Source organism: Rhinolophus sinicus, linkage group LG06 (genome assembly GCF_036562045.2).
Source record: "Rhinolophus sinicus isolate RSC01 linkage group LG06, ASM3656204v1, whole genome shotgun sequence".
Taxonomy (NCBI): domain Eukaryota; kingdom Metazoa; phylum Chordata; class Mammalia; order Chiroptera; family Rhinolophidae; genus Rhinolophus; species Rhinolophus sinicus.
The window spans coordinates 116169388-116185960 of record NC_133756.1 but is presented as its reverse complement, the minus strand read 5'-3'; the positions used below and the strand labels follow the sequence as shown (position 1 = coordinate 116185960).

Genomic DNA, 16573 nt, shown 5'->3' with positions numbered 1-16573 from the left:
GCGGAGATGCGTGAGTGGTGGGTTCCTGAAAAGGGCATATATGCTCCCATCCTCTTCCCCTCTCGCACCCCCCCCCCATACCTCTTCATTAAAAGAGCAGTTTTTTTTTTGTTGTTGTTTTTTAACCAGTAAAACCCCTTTTTACCTTTCTTTCCAGGAGATAGTTTGGTGGCTCAGATGAGGGCCTCACAGTAGTAGGGCAAGGGGCTCCTGCCCAGGGCTGCCTTGGGTAGAAGTTTGGTTAAAAAATACACAGAGAGATGCTGCTGCTCAGAGACTTGGGGGATCAGAGATGGAGGGACTTCTGGTTGTGGGGAGAGACAGCGTGGTGACCCACAGGGAGTCAAAGGAGGGAAAGTGGGTATGAGAGTCAGAGAGGGCTGAAATGGGCTACATGACTCCTAGGTGCTGAGCTGGGCTTGGAGGGGCTGCTGTGCTCTGGGGGAGGGAGAGGGTGAGTGAGACCTTGAAGCCCCCTTACCCGTCCCTTGAAATTCTGTGAGTTTCTGACCTGAGGGTTAACAGGGAAGTTTTTCTTTTCCTTTAGCTTTGGTTTGAGTCATTTCTAGAATGGCTAGAGCCTCACTCAGCCCCTCCCAGTGACCTCTGGAGGGGCGTTCTTGGCCCATGTTTAGAAGTCTCAGAGTTGTGGATATACGAAATCAGACCTGGGCAGATGTGGGGGCGGTGACTGGACAAAGGGTTAGGCCAGTCCCTAGAAGGTGCTTTTTTGGTCATATTCTTGGTTTTATCTCATTTTACTATCACATGTCTCTTGTTGGTCATTTGGCACTCCTCTGCCTGTGCCTGGTCCTGTGTTGGGCACTGGGCACAGATAGGGCGATTGGACCTGTTTCCTACCAAAGGAAGGTGGGGGAGGTAGACATACAGTCCAATGACACTGCTGAGGGATGAGAGAAGAAGGCTTTGGGAAGCCAGAACTCAGAGACTTGGACTGCAAGGAGATTAAGCTAGGCTTCCCAGAGGAGGGGGCATGTGACCTGAGCATTGAAGGAGTCGGAATTAACCAGGAGAGAGGAGGGGGAAGCCCTCTCTCAGCAGAGAGGACATCACTAAAGTTGGCCAGCAGGAAAAGCCCAAATTCCTGTAGATTCATCACTGAACGGTGTTTGTCAAGTTCCTCTCCACCCCTGCCCCACATCAGCTAAGTGTCCCAGAAAGGGCTTGAATGCCAAGCTCCGGAGTTTGGACCTTTACCTGAAGGTGCTGGGAGCCTTGAGAGTTCCCAGCAGGGGCATGGCAAGATGAAGCTTACAGTCTAATGAGATTAGTCTGATGATATTTGCAGGGTGGGCCAGAGAGACCAGGAAAGGATGAGGAAGCTTAGGGCATGGGGGCAGGGCCAGGCGTTGTGTACACACACACACACACACACACACACACACACACACGATGCTTTGGGGGTGATGGAAATGAGTCATGCTCCACCACACAGAACAGAGACCAATCAATACTCAGCAGAAATGCAGAGGGTCATCTGAGAGGGACAGATAACGGGATCTGGGCGTCCAGGGGCGGGAGCGTAATTTTGCTGTGTGCGTACTGTGTGCCCTGTGGAGAACTGGGTGCTGCTGGGACTCAGAGGCCGTCACGCCAGCAGTGAGAGGTGTAAGCCTAGGGTTTGGGAAGGAGCAGCAGCATTGGCTGGGAAAGGCTGGGGTGGGGGGTCATCTTCTGTTTTGGGGTTCAGAGGCTCAGAGAGGTGAAAGAGTACCAACCTTGTGTCTGGGGCCACCGTGGAGGGTAGTGGCTGGGCTCGAGGCAAAGCCTGGACTGTTCTCTTGCAGGAAACGTGCCTCTATTGGAGGAAGGATTGTGGGAGGGAATGAGGAGACTGGTGTGGAGACTACTGCACTAGTCCAGGAAAGAAGTAAAGAGCAGCTGACCTTGGGTGGGACTGGGGCTCGGGGAGACGGTGGAAATGAAAATTGGCAATGAGGGCTAGTGGGTGAAATTCCTTATGGAACCAGCAAGATCAGGAGTGTGTCTCCTTGTCTTCTTCCCTGACAGTGTCTGTTTCACCCCTCAGTGCCAGATGACCCAGGAATAGCTTTGTGACTGCCCCAGCCTTCATCTTCTTTCTACCTTGTCCCAGCCCCATCAGTGGCAGGTGGAATGGTCCCCATTTTCCAGGTGAGAAGGCTGAGGAGCCTGGCAGGGACTCGCCCAAGGTCACCTGGTGATTCTGAAGCAGAGAACCTAGGTCTCATGCTTTTAAGTCAGGCTCAGCCGAGGGAGGACATGGCTGCCATTTGTTGCTGTGTTTGGCGTGGGGCAGCTGTCTCTTGGGTCAGAGCCAGCATCCACAGGCCACGTCTCCTGGTCCAGCGCCTAGAGGGGTAATCCAACCTCCCCTGAAGAACGCTGGGTGCCTGCTTCTCCTGCCCCAGGGAGGCCAAGTGCAGGTTCTAACCCCACTCTGCTGAGGCTGTGTTCTTCTCCCTCGGGGATGCTTGGCTTCCCCATTCATGCCACAGGGATAACAGGCCTAGTCCTGCCTCACTTCTGTGGCCCCTGATGACGTCAGGTGAGCTTTGGGCCTCTAAAACCCTTTTGCATGAATGCATGGAAGATATTATTGAGTGGGTTTGTTGGTAACTATGGTGACCGCTGACCTCAGACAGTCTGTGTGGGAGTGGGGGCAGGGAGGCAGGGCTTGCCTGGAGTGGCCAGGCCATGGACCCAGAGGCTGCAGGGGTGGCCTCGGAGATCAGAGCTTCACGGAATGGCTCTCCTGACTGAGCCCCCAGAGGCTGGCACAAGGCATCTTATATGATAGGAATCAGGTAGAACGATATGAAATCTGATCCTTCACTTTCATGTGGTTCAACCTGGGATCATTTATCCCCATTTTACAGAAAAGATTTGCTCAAGGACACACAATGAGCTACAGGACTAGAGTAAGATTTGCTCAAGGTCACAGTGAAATGCAGGATTCCTCGTTCTTCATCTTTCTTTCCACTTCCAGGATCTGCCCTCATCCCAGACCTCCACTTCTACCTGCCCCATGTTTTCTTCCTCCAAATCTCTCTGATTAGGGTTTCTCCTTAGCTCCCTGAGTACAGACATACCTTGGAGATATTGTGGGTTTGGTTCCAGACTACCACAATAAAGCCAGTATTGCAGTAAAGCAAGTTGTAATCTTTTTGCTGGTGGAGGGTTTTGCCTTCAATTTGTAAAATACACAACATCTATGAAGTGCGATAAAGCAAAGTGCAACAAAACGGGTATGCCTGCACCTGGGTTACTTGGTTGAAAGCATATGAAATCCACTAGTACAGAGGGCAGGGGTAGGGGATTGGGCAGATGGTCTGCAGGGGAGGTTGAGCACTGCCTAGGAAAGAGAGGACCAGGGCTGAAGGGAGACGTTTTTAAAGGCACGTTGAAAGGCCTTTTGAGATTACGCGTTGCCTTGGCACTCTTTGCCAACACCTCTGCCTCCATGGTCAGACCGGAAGCTGCCTAGAGCAAGGGCTTTGCTTCTGATGTGAAGGACACTCATGTTTTCTGAGCACTTCCTGTGCCCAGCAGCATGGCAAGGACTTTGTATTTGTCTTCACAACAATCCTGCAGCGGGGAAACAGGCTCAGAAAACATAAGTAACCTGGATGGGAAGCAGAATGCATCCCAGGTGAATCTCATTCAGAGTAAAAAAGCAGAATCGAACACACGACTTCAGGAGGCTTGGAGTGGGCCCTGGGCCCATGAACTTGTGCTGAGTACCCAGGTGATTATCAGGCCAGTGCTGGGGCACCACTGACCTGTACCCTGGCTACACCTACAGTAATCTCTTCAGAGGCATTCAGGCTACAGTGATTGGCATAGGAGATGCCGGCCGCTGAGAAATAAGCCTCAATCCCCGCCCAGCGGAGCTCACAGCCTGTTAGGACAGAGACTGAAACCAATGGGCCCGTTGCATTGTAACACAGGCAGTGGTGGAAGGCTGGTCTTGGCCAAGAGCTAGGACAGAGGAGAGTGTCTGCATAGGGCACACAGCTGGGGTCCCACAGTATATCTGTGGTTCTGAATGAAAGTTTCTGGCCCCTCCTCTAGGAAAGTTCTTGTTTATGTTCCCACCAACTCCAGGTCTCAATCATAGTTCTTATTTTACTGAGTCAATAAGTTTAAATGCCTACTGTGTGTTGAGCCTTATATCTGGGCCTTGCCTAGAGTGGCATTGTACAGAGAAGCAAAGAAATGGCCCGGCCTTTTCGGAGCTGAAAGTTGGCTATTATGAGAGCAAGCTGTAGCCATGTGAACTAGCATGAGAATCAGGATTCAAGTGGGTCAGTGGAGGAAGGCTTCCAGCCCACAGGGAGGGGAGGGCAGAGGGAAAGCTGTTATGGCTCAGGAATAAGATGGCAGTAACTCACGCTGTAGTCTGCATTGGCTCATTTAACAAATGCCTACTGTGTGCCAGGCACTGGGCTAGGTGACGGGGACACCGTGGTGAGCAACACCTGATGTGGTGCCCGCCCTCAGGGATCTGGAGGCGTACCTCGGAGATACCTGCAGACTCGGCTCCAGACCACTGCAATAAAGCGAGTCGTAAGTTTTTTGCTGGTGGAGGGCTTCTTGCCTTCCGTTTGCAAAAGCCAGATCTGTGGAGCGCACTTAAGTGAAGCACAATGCAGGCACGCCTGCATACTCGTCTAGTAGAGGAGGAGGCCGACTCCAGTCAAGTCGTCATGATAAATGCTAGGAAGGGGGATGGGATGCTTTGAAGTTGTTAACAGGCATTGGACCCAGGCAGGAAGGTCAGGCCAGGCTTCCTGGAGGAAGTGAGTTTGAGCTGAGGTCTGCAGGGTGAGCCAAGCTAGGAGGGGATGGTAGAACACATGCAAAGGGTCCAGTGGCAGGGAGAACACAGTGAACGAAGCTAGAGGGGCTGCTGTGGGCTGAGGCTGGGGAGGCAGGCGGGGCCCTGCGTCTATGGAGCAGAGACCGGCTGCTGCTCCAAGGAGGGGATTTGGACCCATACGTCCCCGGCACTATGTGAGTCCAGCTATGAGGGAGGAAGAGACTGCAGGCGGCTCTAGGAATCCAGGGTGATGGATGAAGTGGTGCCTGGAGGTCCAAGGCTGTTCTCACTGAGGACAGCGTGTTTGGGGTGGGCTTTGAAGGAAAACAGTTTGCCTGGTTATGTGTGTGGTGGTGGTGGAGGTCTTGGGAGAGAGGACGTTTCAGGCAAAGGCACAGCGTACGCACAGAAGGGCAGTCTTGGAAAGCTGTAGGTCATTTGAGAAGAGCAAGAAGCCAATTGGGGGCAGAATAAAGTATGCAAGGGATCTTGGGAAGACCTGTTGGCCCTCCCTTGGCGCCCTAAGTCCTTCCCTGGAGGTGTGGGGTGTGTGTGTGTGTGTGTGTGTGTCCTATTTCATCTGTACCACAGGACATGACTTGGCCAAAACTCTGGACAGCAGCTTCTAGATCTAGCTCTTACCTGCCCCAAAAGTGAGTGAGGTCAGCAGGGAAGCCTGGGGAGAGAAGGGCAAAGGGGTGGGAGGTGGAGGAGAGCTCAAGTGTTGCCTTTGGGAGATTAAAGACGCACATCAGGCATAACTAAAACACACTAGGGCTTTTTATATGCCAGGCATTGTACTTTACCTCATTATGACACTTCCCAGCGAGGTAGGTATCCTTGCCACATCTCACAGATGAGGAAACGGAGGCCCAGAAAGGTTGAGTTGCTTGCCCAGCACGCAGGGGAACACGTGGGGTATTGGAGCTGCCAGGCAGAGTGTGAACCTGCGCCCTGTTCCCCACAGCGCGGCCGCCATGGACAAGATTCTGGAGGCGGTGGTGACGTCGTCATACCCGGCAAGCGTGAAGCAAGGGCTGGTACGGCGCGTGCTGGAGGCGGCGCGGCAGCCGCTGGAGCGGGAGCAGTGCCTGGCGCTCCTGGCCCTGGGCACGCGCCTCTACGTGGGCGGCGCCGACGAGCTGCCGCGCCGCGTGGGCTGCCAGCTGCTGCACGTGGCCGGACGGCACCATCCAGATGTCTTCGCTGAGTTCTTCAGTGCGCGCCGCGTGCTGCGCCTGCTGCAGAGTGGCGCCGGCCCGCCGGGGCCCCGCGCGCTCGCCTGCGTGCAGCTGGGTCTGCAGCTGTTGCCGGCGGGGCCCGCGGCGGAAGAGGTGTTCGCGCTGCTGCGGCGCGAGGTGCTGCGCACCGTCTGCGAGCGCCCGGGGCCCGCGGTCTGCGCGCAGGTGGCCCGGCTGCTGGCGCGGCACCCGCGCTGCGTGCCCGATGGCCCGCACCGCCTGCTCTTCTGCCAGCAGCTGGTGCGTTGCCTCGGCCGCTTCCGCTGTCCCGCCGAGGGCGAGGAGGGTGCAGTGGAGTTCCTGGAGCAGGCCCAGCAAGTGAGCGCGCTCCTGGCGCAGCTGTGGCGTGCGCAGCCTGCAGCCATCCTGCCCTGCCTCAAGGAGCTGTTCGCTGTCATCTCCTGCACAGGTGCGTGTGCTCTGGGGCTGGGGCGGGAGCTCGCGCGCGCGCCGAGGTCCTGGATGCACGCCTGGGCAGGTGGCTGCTCCTGCACATTCTTCTGCTTGGCGTGCTCGCGTAGGTGTGGTATGTGTGAGCCAGGGGCAAATGCACAGGTGGGAGAAGCTATGTTCCAACTTTTAGTTAGCAAGCCTGTGCGGAGCGCCTGCTGGGGGGCCTGTCCGGTGGCGGGTGCCGGGTATGTAGGGAGGAGCGGACTGCTTGATGTGGGATAAAGGACAAACCCGATTAATCTGGCCAGAAGGAGGACCTGGAGGCTGAGCGAGGCAACGGGAGGCGGGCCCGGGCGGTCATCATGCTCTGAGGCAGGTGGGTTTCTTAGCAGTGGTGACTTTTGAGCCAGATCTTGGAGAGCTGGGCAGCAGCGGGGGCAAGGTGCTCTGGGCAGGCAGACGGAAGGTCTGGAGACACAGTGGAGCCTGTCCTGTAGGTGTCACCTCTGCCGTGTAACATTTTGGTCCTCCATTGACAGCTGGAACTTGGACGATAGTATAAATAACTGAAGATAGTTCTGTGCCTTCCCTCATATGGGAAAGGAAGGTAATGGACCTGGTGGCAGGAAGAACCAAGGCCGAATGTGTAAGGACCTGGGTCCTTAGACAAATGGACAACCAATTTTTATAACTAAATGCTCTTTCTCACCTTTAGGCCTTTGTCTTTGTGGTTGCACCTGGAATGTCCTCCCTCCCCCAAAGTCCACACGGGCCTCCTACCTGCTCATGTCAGCTCCAGTGTTACCCCTTCTAAAGGCCTTGCCTGTTCACCCGCAGTTGGGGGTCAGTGCATGGGTTTGTGTGTGTGTGTGTGTGTGTGTGTGTGTGTGTGTGTGTGTGCCTAGCACACGGCTAGGCCCAAAGCAGTGTCAGTGGAGGTTTGATGAGTGAATGCGTTAGTTAAGATGGACTCAGAGGCTGTGATGCTGAGGGGGTGAGGACGTGGTCCTGATGTGCTCTTTGCAGAGGCCCAGCCGAGTTCACTCCCATCAGGAGGAATGGGATGATGGGAGGTGGGGGGCACATGTGCCTTGCAAAGCTCAGCCCAGCCCTCTGTTCCAGAGGAGGAGCCCCCGTCCAGTGCACTGGCCAGCATGGTCCAGCACCTCCCGCTGGAGCTCATGGATGGCGTCGTCCGGAACCTCAGCAATGATGACAGTGTGATGGACTCCCAGATGCTGACCGCCATTGGCAGGTGGGCTGAGGGCGGGGCGTTGGTCAGGTCCCTCTCCCTTCTAGAAGCCCCGTCCTCTGGGTCGGTGCTGGGTTAGATTTAATGTCAGAGGGCCCAGGCCCTCATGCTTCTTCATTCATCCGTCCTTTCTTGAGCCTTGCTTTGTGCCTGGCCCAGGGCTGGATGTGGGAGACATAGATCGCCCTGCCTTAGGATGCTGTCAGGCGGGGTATCAGCTGTGAGGCCCTGGACAGGTCAGTGAACTCTCTGAGCCTCAGTTTCCCATTCTGTAATAGCAAATGTGGGTGGTGGTGAAAGAAGTTGTCAGGCTGCCATGGGGTTATATTAGAAGGTGAAGGTACTTAGTAATTGCTTTCTGAGTTCGACAAGTATGACAAACAGTTTGGCTGCCTTTTAGCTCACAGAGCTCTCGCGCGTCCCCCATCTCATTTGGACATCATTGAGCCTGTGATCGAGCCACACTCGCCCATTCAGTGATCCCGGAATCTGCTGCCTCCCCTCCTGCCTGTCAGGCTTTTGGCTCTGCACACCCCCTTCACCTGGCATGCCTCCCCTTGCCATTTATTTCATACCCACGTGCAGATCCACTGTCTCCATTGGGCCGTCCTAGAGTCTTTGTCTAGTGGGTAACAGGGTGGCCTCTAGAGGTAAGCTGCCTGGGTTCAAATCCTGGCTCGACCACTTCTTGTCTGTGTGACTTTTGGGCAAGTTATTCAATTTCTGTAAGTTTCAGCTTCCTTTCCTATAAGTTGTACTATGATCGAATCCATCTTATAAGATTGTTTTGAGGATTAAATTAGATAAAATCGGATAATACATGTAAAATGCCTAGAAGCTATTATATTATAGTTACTGTCACTTTGCTCTCCATTGTTTTGCCTCGTTAATAGCATGGTTTACCGAGTATAAAAATAATCGTGACATTTTCGTGAGCACCGACTAGGTGGCAGCTTCAAGCTCTGTGCATACCGATATTACGTGGTGGGGTCGGATGGGTTAATACGTGTAAGACAGTGCCTGGCACAGAGTGAATACTACAGAAGTGTTAGCTCTCGGTATCTCTTTTAATCCATACAACAACCCTGCTGTTGGTAGGTGTTCCCATGTTACACAGGAAGAAACGGGGGCTCAGAGAGTAAGCGACTTGTTCCAGGTCACAAGCCATGGTTTGGGGAGCCAGAGCTTTTGGCCCAGGGACAATGCTCCTCCTGCTATTGGGGTCTAGGCAGAGGCACCCCCCAAACCCCGTTCTTCTACTGCAGCCAGTGTATATGGGGGTGAGGTTTGGGGTGCTGAGAGGGCCTGGCTCCCCTCCTGCTGGACTTGGAGCGCTCGTCTCTGCCAGGTGCCTTACTGGGCTCAGTAAATATTCCGGAGTTGTCTTGTTCATTCCAGGGACCCCGGGCTGCCCTGTGCAGGTGTGAACAGTGTAGGGCCTCGGGACGTGGTGGCCAGTCCCCGGGCTGCCCCCTCCCAGGCATCGGGGCCTCGATGGCCCCTGTGTCACTGTCACTCGCTTCACCAGGATGATCGACTGGGTGTCCTGGCCCCTGGGGAGGAACATTGACCAGTGGATCATTGCACTGCTGAAGGGTCTGGCTGCTGTTAAGAAGTTCAGCATCTTGATCGAGGTTTCACTCGCCAAAATTGAGAAGGTTGGTGGGCCCCTGTCCTGGCCCCTGCTATGGCTTTGCCCACTAGCCTCTTGCCAGGGGCAGTGCAGGTCTGAGGGCAGCGCACTGGCACCCCCACCCAAGCGCACTGTGACCTGGGACAATTCACTGTCTCTCTTTGGGCCTCAGGTTCCCCCATTCATTCCTCTGACTAGTCATTCAGGCATGTGTATGTTACTTTTGGTGTGTCTGTCCATCCCTTAGATATCTAAGTATAGTTGTCCATTTCACCATCTGTCTGTCCACCCAGGCCTCTGAGCACTTCTATTCTTGCTCAGGCCTGGGTCTGCTGCGTCAGCTCTAGCTGGTGGGGCTGCACGCGGCCTTGGGTGGGCCAGGCCTGGGGCACTCCTGACCAGGGATTCTCTTTCAGGTGTTTTCCAAGCTTCTGTACCCCATTGTCCGGGGATCTGCTTTGTCTGTCCTCAAGTACATGCTCCTGACTTTCCAGCACTCCCACGAGGCCTTCCACCTGGTAAGGGCCCATCCCACTGCATCCCCACTGGTCTGGCTGGAGGCCAGACATGCTGTTTCTGTTGGGGGTTAAGGGGTTGGGGCTTGAAGGCCAAGCCTTCGAAGCCCTGGATGTTAGGACTGTAGGATACTTGGGACCCCGATTTACAGATAGGAAACTGAGGCCAGAGAATTTGTATGGCCTCACCATGGGCTGGTAGTGGAACGACAGGCCTCGAATGATGGCAGTGTATGGTTCCTGGGTGCGAGCTGTGTGCCAGTCACAATGCTAAAGGCAGTTCATAGGTTCATTCATTCAACTCCTAGAGCAACTCCTCCCAAGGAGGTTCTGTCATTTTCTCCATTTTTCACTTGAGGAAACTGCAGGACGTTAAGTCACTTGTCCCGGACACATAGCTGGAGAGAAGTACAGGGAGGATTCTACCCATGTTGATCTAACTTCTGACCCAGTGCCCTTCCTGTACCCTGCTGCTTGCCAGCTCCCAGGTGGCCTGGCCTCCAGCTCAGGCCCCTTTCTGCTGGCTTCCGGGCCCTCCCTTGGGAAGGACAGACTGTGGCCCTGGGGGACTGCCTTCTGAGGACCTGAGATGGGGCCCTTGATTCTGATGGCCCCTGGTCAGGGCAGAAACTCCCTGCTTCCCTTTTTGCTGCAGTGGGAGAAGCACAGACCCAGAGATTGAGGTACTTAGGGTTGAGTCCCGGCTCTGCTGTTTGCCAGATGTGGTGACCTTGGGCTGAGCCCTTATCTTTCAGAGCCCAAACAGGGGTGTAATCCATAGGATGGTGGGTGGGGGTCAGATGAAGTAATATTTGTCAAGAGCCTGCCACGTCCTAGGGACTTGACAGATAGGGGTTTCTTTCCATCCGTCTCCTGGGCACCCCTGCTCCCAGTTCCTGTGGCCTCTGTCCATCCCTGGGACGTTGTGGTGTGGCACCCCCATGGGTTTGAAACTTAACTCTCCATAGCTCAGAGGAAAGAAACAGGCTTTGGATTCAGACAGACCTCATTCATACCCCAGCTTCTCCCATAACCCACGGTGAACTTCTTGGCAGGTTACGGATCCTCACGAACTTTAACATCTTCATCTAGAAAATGGGGATAATAATCACTGCCCTGTAAAGTCGCTGTGAGGGTGACATGCTTGACATGCATGTTTGCTGAGAGAATGATGGTGTTTGCCCCCCGGGCGGCCACCTGTGCTCTATCAGGCTGCCCGCTGGCTGGCCACACTGCGACCCCAGCATGACTCCTGGGTGGGCAGGGGAGCCCTGCTCATTCAGGCCTTCGGGCAGGGCCGGTTGTGAAGCTTAGGCTTGGGCTCAGGCCTTCCCTGTGGTGAGGAGGGAATTATAGATCCCATTTTATGGGTGAAGAGACTGAGGCAGGGCATCCAAGATCACAGATCTTGTAAGGAGAGTCACCTGCCTGCAGAGCTCAGAGCCCCATGTGGTCAAGGGAGCAGACGTCTCAGGGAGCTCTGGGTGTCTTCAGCAGTGACCACCTTCCCATGTCTCAGCCTAACCCCACTCTGCTCTCACAGCTTCTCCCTCACATCCCCCCCATGGTGGCCTCTCTGCTCAAGGAGGACTCCAACTCTGGGACCAGCTGCCTGGAGCAGCTGGCAGAGCTGGTCCACTGCATGGTGTTCCGGTTCCCGGGCTTCCCGGACCTGTATGAGCCTGTCATGGAGGCCATCAAGGTGAGTGACAGCCCTCTACGGCTCCCTCGCCCCACTCTGACGAGAGAGAGTGTCTATTGGGGCCTTGCTCAGGGCCATGCCACAGGTTGGGGAGCCCCCATCATTTGGTCCCTGGCTATCTCTATCACTTCCCCTGGTCCATCCTGTGCTTCAGACACACTGAGCCATCTGCCGTTCCCTGCACGGCTCATCCTCTCTCATGACTGCTCTGAGCTTTTGCATATGCCATTCTCTCTAACTAAACCCTTGTTTTGCCTGGATCGTTCCTACAAATCCTTTAAGGCTCTGTTCAAGTGTTACCTCCCTCAGGAAGCCTTCCCGGGTAACTCTCAATACCTTCCTCCCACCAGCAGGCTGGGTCAAGGTCTCTCTGGGTTCCCACAGCCCTGGGGCCTTCCTCTGCCACATGTTGTCACTCACTGTGTGTCTGTCTCTCCCACCACGATGAGCACGCCACAGCAGGGATTGTTTATAATTAATTGTTCACGTGATTTTACTGATTCTGCTATGTGCCAGGCCCAGGCTAGGAACTGGGGACACAGGCATGAGTCACCTCCATTGAGGAGCTTTCAGCCGGGGGGGGGGGGGGGGGTTAAACACTTGTATAAAAGTAACTGATCTAAGCAGTGTATGAATTGCCTGAGAGGGTTAGCCACAAGCAGTGAGGAACCAGAAGAGGGAAAGCTCGTCTCCAGTAAGAGGAGGAGGCTACAGGGAGAAAGGCTTCTGAATTAGGCGGCTGGGTTGCTAGGACAGTAACCAACCCGTCGATAGCGCCACATTTGGCAGCGTTTTCCCGTATATTTTCTCTTCTCATGCTCACAAGAAGCCTGTCGAGCAGATACTATTGTTACTTCAGTTTCATAGATGAGGAAAATGAGATTTGGAGAGATTTGGTGACTTGTACAAAATCATGGAGCTAGTGAGAGAGAGCAGGACGGGATTGCTTGATGCAGAGGGCAGAGCCAAGCGTGTGTGGAAGATGTGTGGGTAGGTAGAGGCCCTTTCAGAGTCTCTCCTGTGACTTCCATTTTTGTAGCAGGGCAGACAGGTCACCTGAAAAGTGTCCCACTTACAAAATACCAGAAATGGTTGTTAAGATATAACAAACATCTTTTTAAGTACATAGCTGAACTTGCAAGACAGTAAGGGGGAATCCCCAGGGGCCAAAAAGGAAAACTGAGTTCCAGAATGGTAAGTGAGAGGTGATGCTTTCGTCCTGGGATGTGGAGGGAGGGTGGGTACGACAGCCGACCTCAGTCACGGAGTGGCTTGAGCTGATGGGCACATGTGGTGAGGCTTAGGGCCCGCCCCTAGAAGGGGGTTAGCACTATGAGGCCACATAAGCCACGACCCAAGAAAGGCTTGCCCGTTCGCAGGAGTTGATCTAGAAAAAATATACACATGGTCCTCAATAGACATCAAGGAAACTTTTCTGGCTTGGTCTGGGCTCTGAATTGGAAAAAAAGAAATTTGCAATCAGTGGCCTGCTCTCATGTTGGTTTAAGGGTTCAAATTCATACCATCTTTGGGGTTGTGGGACCCCTAAGCTCAGAAACTAACATTAAAAGTGATCCTAAGCTTGTAATACCCAGGGTTGCCTAGTAGAAATGGAAATGAAACTGCTTTCAAGCCACAAAGATAAGATTCTACTGAAGATGAGTTTTCAATACAAAAATTACAAAACATACAAGGGAACAATCTACTGTGAGTGAAAGTTGGTGACAACACACAATACCTCTGGCATTGACTTGGATCGCCTCAGTGTTTTCAACTTAACATGAAAAAGTGTTTTTTAATAGTCAGTGTGCACCTACAAAAGCAGGGGCTTCCTTGCTAGGTAGTGAGTTCCCTGTCACGAGGTGGATGAGCAGAGGAGACAGGACTTCCACGTATTGGACGTGACTGTTACTGTTTCCTGCTAATTGTGAGCTTCTGGTGGGCAAGGGACCCCGTCATTTTGGTCTCTGTGCCCAGTAAATGTCAGTGAGTGCACGTGACTGTGGTGTGAAGCCTGCTGTCATGGAGGTGTGAACCGGAGGAGGGAGCAAGGCCCTCGGTGGGCCCTGAGGGAAACCCACGCTGAGTGAGGCCCAGGCTTTGCACACCAGGGGCTGTGGTCTAGTCCAGGGGACAAGGTGAGTCTGCCAATACCTGTACCACTCGGTGCGGGGGTTTAGGCTTTATAGCACAGGCACAGGTAGTGTGGGGACCCCATTTGAGAAGATCCCGGAAACCCTGCTAGAGAGAGGACAGTGGTTAGACCTTGAAGGCTGGGGACTGGCAGAGGGCTGGGTGGGGGTGGGAACATGGTGGAGCAGAGTGGAGACCAGTAAGATCAGCAGAGCAGAGGGCCTTGAAAACCAGAGCAGATCTGGGCTTTTCAAACGCTTCCGCTGAAGGACTTGACGTCAGAGGAAGGACGGGACTTACCCCCAGTAGCCTGACGCAAGCTTAGAGTTTCTCAAATATCTCATTTCATCTCAGAGACTGAAGGATGTAGTTCATAATTATATTTGTTTTAATATGAACATACATTTCTTCCTTGAATATTAGAGCATATATGTCCAGGAAGGGTTGCTACTTTTGCCCCAAGGCTTTGAATACCCGTTGGTACAAGGCAGTTTGAGAGGCAAGACAGCAAATTTTCTGCAGGATTTTGTTTATAAAATTTTCACATGTATTCTAGGAGTACAGAATACATATATTCTGTCTTTGTATACAGGCTCCTTTATAAGTTAATTCTGGAAAGTTCTCTTAAGTAGGCAGTTGTATCAGGTAATGGCAGTTTCTCTGGGAGCTGTGGTCCTTGCTAAGGGAGCCATTGTAAATTTCCAGTAACATTAGGAGCTTGAGAGTGATTTGGACGTTCTTGTTTTATGTTCCTAAGAGGACAAAGTTACCTGCTTTAGGAAGATGACATTTGATGTTTTTTTTTGAGTGTGGATATTTTTGGGTCTTCTGTGTGTGCGTGTGTGCATGTGTGTGGTTCTCTCTGCTTTTTCGTCCCTATTTGTTCATGTTGTGTGGAGTGGGGATTGGAGAGGGAACAATACGAAGATAAAAGAATGGTCTACGAGACATGACACTGAGCCATACCGTCTTATCTCCCCTCTGGCAGCTCCTACATTTTTTTTTATTATCTGTGAGAGCTGTCTAACTAATCTGATAAGTGATCCTGAGAAATGAATGAGGAGAAGGGTTAAACCACTGCTGGAGCCAGACCTGCAGTGGCCAGAGCATGTGTGCTGTCGGTGCTAATCTGGTTTGAAGCTCTGGAGCCTTGGACAAACGTAGGGACTGCTCAGGGTCTGGAAATAAGAGCAGGGCTAGAGGAACTGTCAAGAATGTTGCCTAAGTCTACGAAGTAACTCTAATCGTGCTTAGGTACATTTCTTTAAAATGTATCATCATTAGAACCAGTGCTAATATTCTTTTAGGTGCAGCTATTTAATGTGAAAAAGGATAACGAGTGGGAAAGCGTGTAGTCCCTGAGCCCGTGACTGGGGACCCGTACTTCAGACCCCTGGACCTCCCACCATTCTGACTGTAGGATTAAGTTCTGGGGTGTGGGTGGGGCGTGACTAATTCCAAAAGGCTGACTCTGTAAACCTGAAAGTAGGAGTGTCATTGTGTGCAAGTGTAGTGCGCCAAACGGACATCAGGTGGGCGTGTCCTCATTTGCCAAAGGAGGAAACTGAGGCCCAGGGAGGTTAACTGACTGAGTCACAGAGGCACATGGACCACCACAGTCAGACAGCTCATGAGGATGAGAATCGGACTAGGACTGAAATGTCGACACCACTGGATGTGGCCTGGGTGCCAGTGCTGTCATGGCTTAGACACAGACCCTGGGCTCTTCTAAGAACCTACAGATTCTTCTCTGACTGCCTGTATGTCCCTGCAAAATTCTTTATCTGAGTCTCAGTTTTTTTCATCTATCAAATGGGGATTTTACCACCTTCTTAAGGCAGTTCGACATTAATCATGTAGAAGGCCCACATGTCAAGGTGAGAACCTAGAATAAGTTTGAAAGCTCGTGGCTATTCATACCCATTTCTAGAACGTTTGTGGGGGAATGTGCTTGGGTGCGTGTGGGGTAGGCTGTAGTCCAGGAAGGCTTCCTGGAGGAGGTGACATTTTTAGAGCTGACCCTGGTGCCCACTCTCCTGCTGACTTGTTCTCTCCTCAGGACCTCCACGTTCCCAATGAGGACCGCATCAAGCAGCTGCTGGGGCAGGATGCCTGGACCTCACAGAAGAGTGAGCTGGCTGGCTTCTACCCCCGGCTCATGGCCAAGTCAGACACGGGCAAGATTGGTTTAATCAATCTGGGCAACACGTGCTACGTGAATAGCGTCCTTCAGGCTTTGTTCATGGCTTCTGAGTAGGTGCTGCTTTTGAATTCCCTGGGTGCCTCTGCTTCTCTCCTTTGGGCTCCCGGGCGTGTGAAGGTGGGGATGGGGGTTTGGAGAAACTGAATCATGCTTTGCATTGTTGGCATAATTCCCTGAGGACTGTGGGTACATGAAGGACAGGAGAGTGGCCCCAGAGGTCTCCAGCCTCCCGCCAAGGCAGTAGGTCAAGACTGGATGGGAACTCGTGAGGGGGCTGCAGGCGCTGGGCTGGTAAACATCACTGACTTCTGGAGTCTGTGGGGTGGGTCGTGTCTTCCAGAGTAGAACTCCCCCTCACTCTGGTATTAACCCCCCTCTGCCCTGCCCTTTTACTAAAACAAACAAAATCTTCATTGTCAATGGCTACCTAACTTATGGCTTACTTAAAAATCAGTCAGGGTTTCAGCCACAGAAGTAGACATCTTTTTCCCTTCCAATTGTGTGTGTGTTAAAATGCATATAACATAAAATTTACCATCTGAAACATTTGTAAGTGTACAATTCAGTGGTATTCAATACATTCACATTGTTGTGCAGCCATCACCACCATCTATCCCATAACTCTTCATCTTGTAAATCTGAAATTCTGTACCTATTAAACAATAATTTCCCAGATTTC

General features: G+C 52.9%; 1 protein-coding gene across 4 annotated transcripts in view; it reads left to right on the top strand.

Annotated features, from left to right (window-relative positions):
• USP35 (ubiquitin specific peptidase 35) overlaps positions 1-16573 on the top strand; it is a 28497-nt gene that overhangs the window by 827 nt on the left and 11097 nt on the right. The window contains exons 1-8 of one of the 4 annotated variants that reach the window (XM_074335707.1): positions 1612-1629; positions 2051-2154; positions 5790-6472; positions 7579-7711; positions 9237-9366; positions 9758-9859; positions 11400-11558; positions 15751-15944. In XM_074335707.1, the coding sequence (XP_074191808.1) occupies positions 5800-6472; positions 7579-7711; positions 9237-9366; positions 9758-9859; positions 11400-11558; positions 15751-15944 (1391 nt within the window). In that variant the 5' untranslated portion in view covers positions 1612-1629; positions 2051-2154; positions 5790-5799. Of the gene's footprint in view, positions 1-1611; positions 1630-2050; positions 2155-4420; positions 4570-5789; positions 6473-7578; positions 7712-9236; positions 9367-9757; positions 9860-11399; positions 11559-15750; positions 15945-16573 lie in introns of those variants that run through there. The other 3 variants (XM_074335706.1, XM_074335708.1, XM_019726381.2) reach the window with 3 other exon arrangements.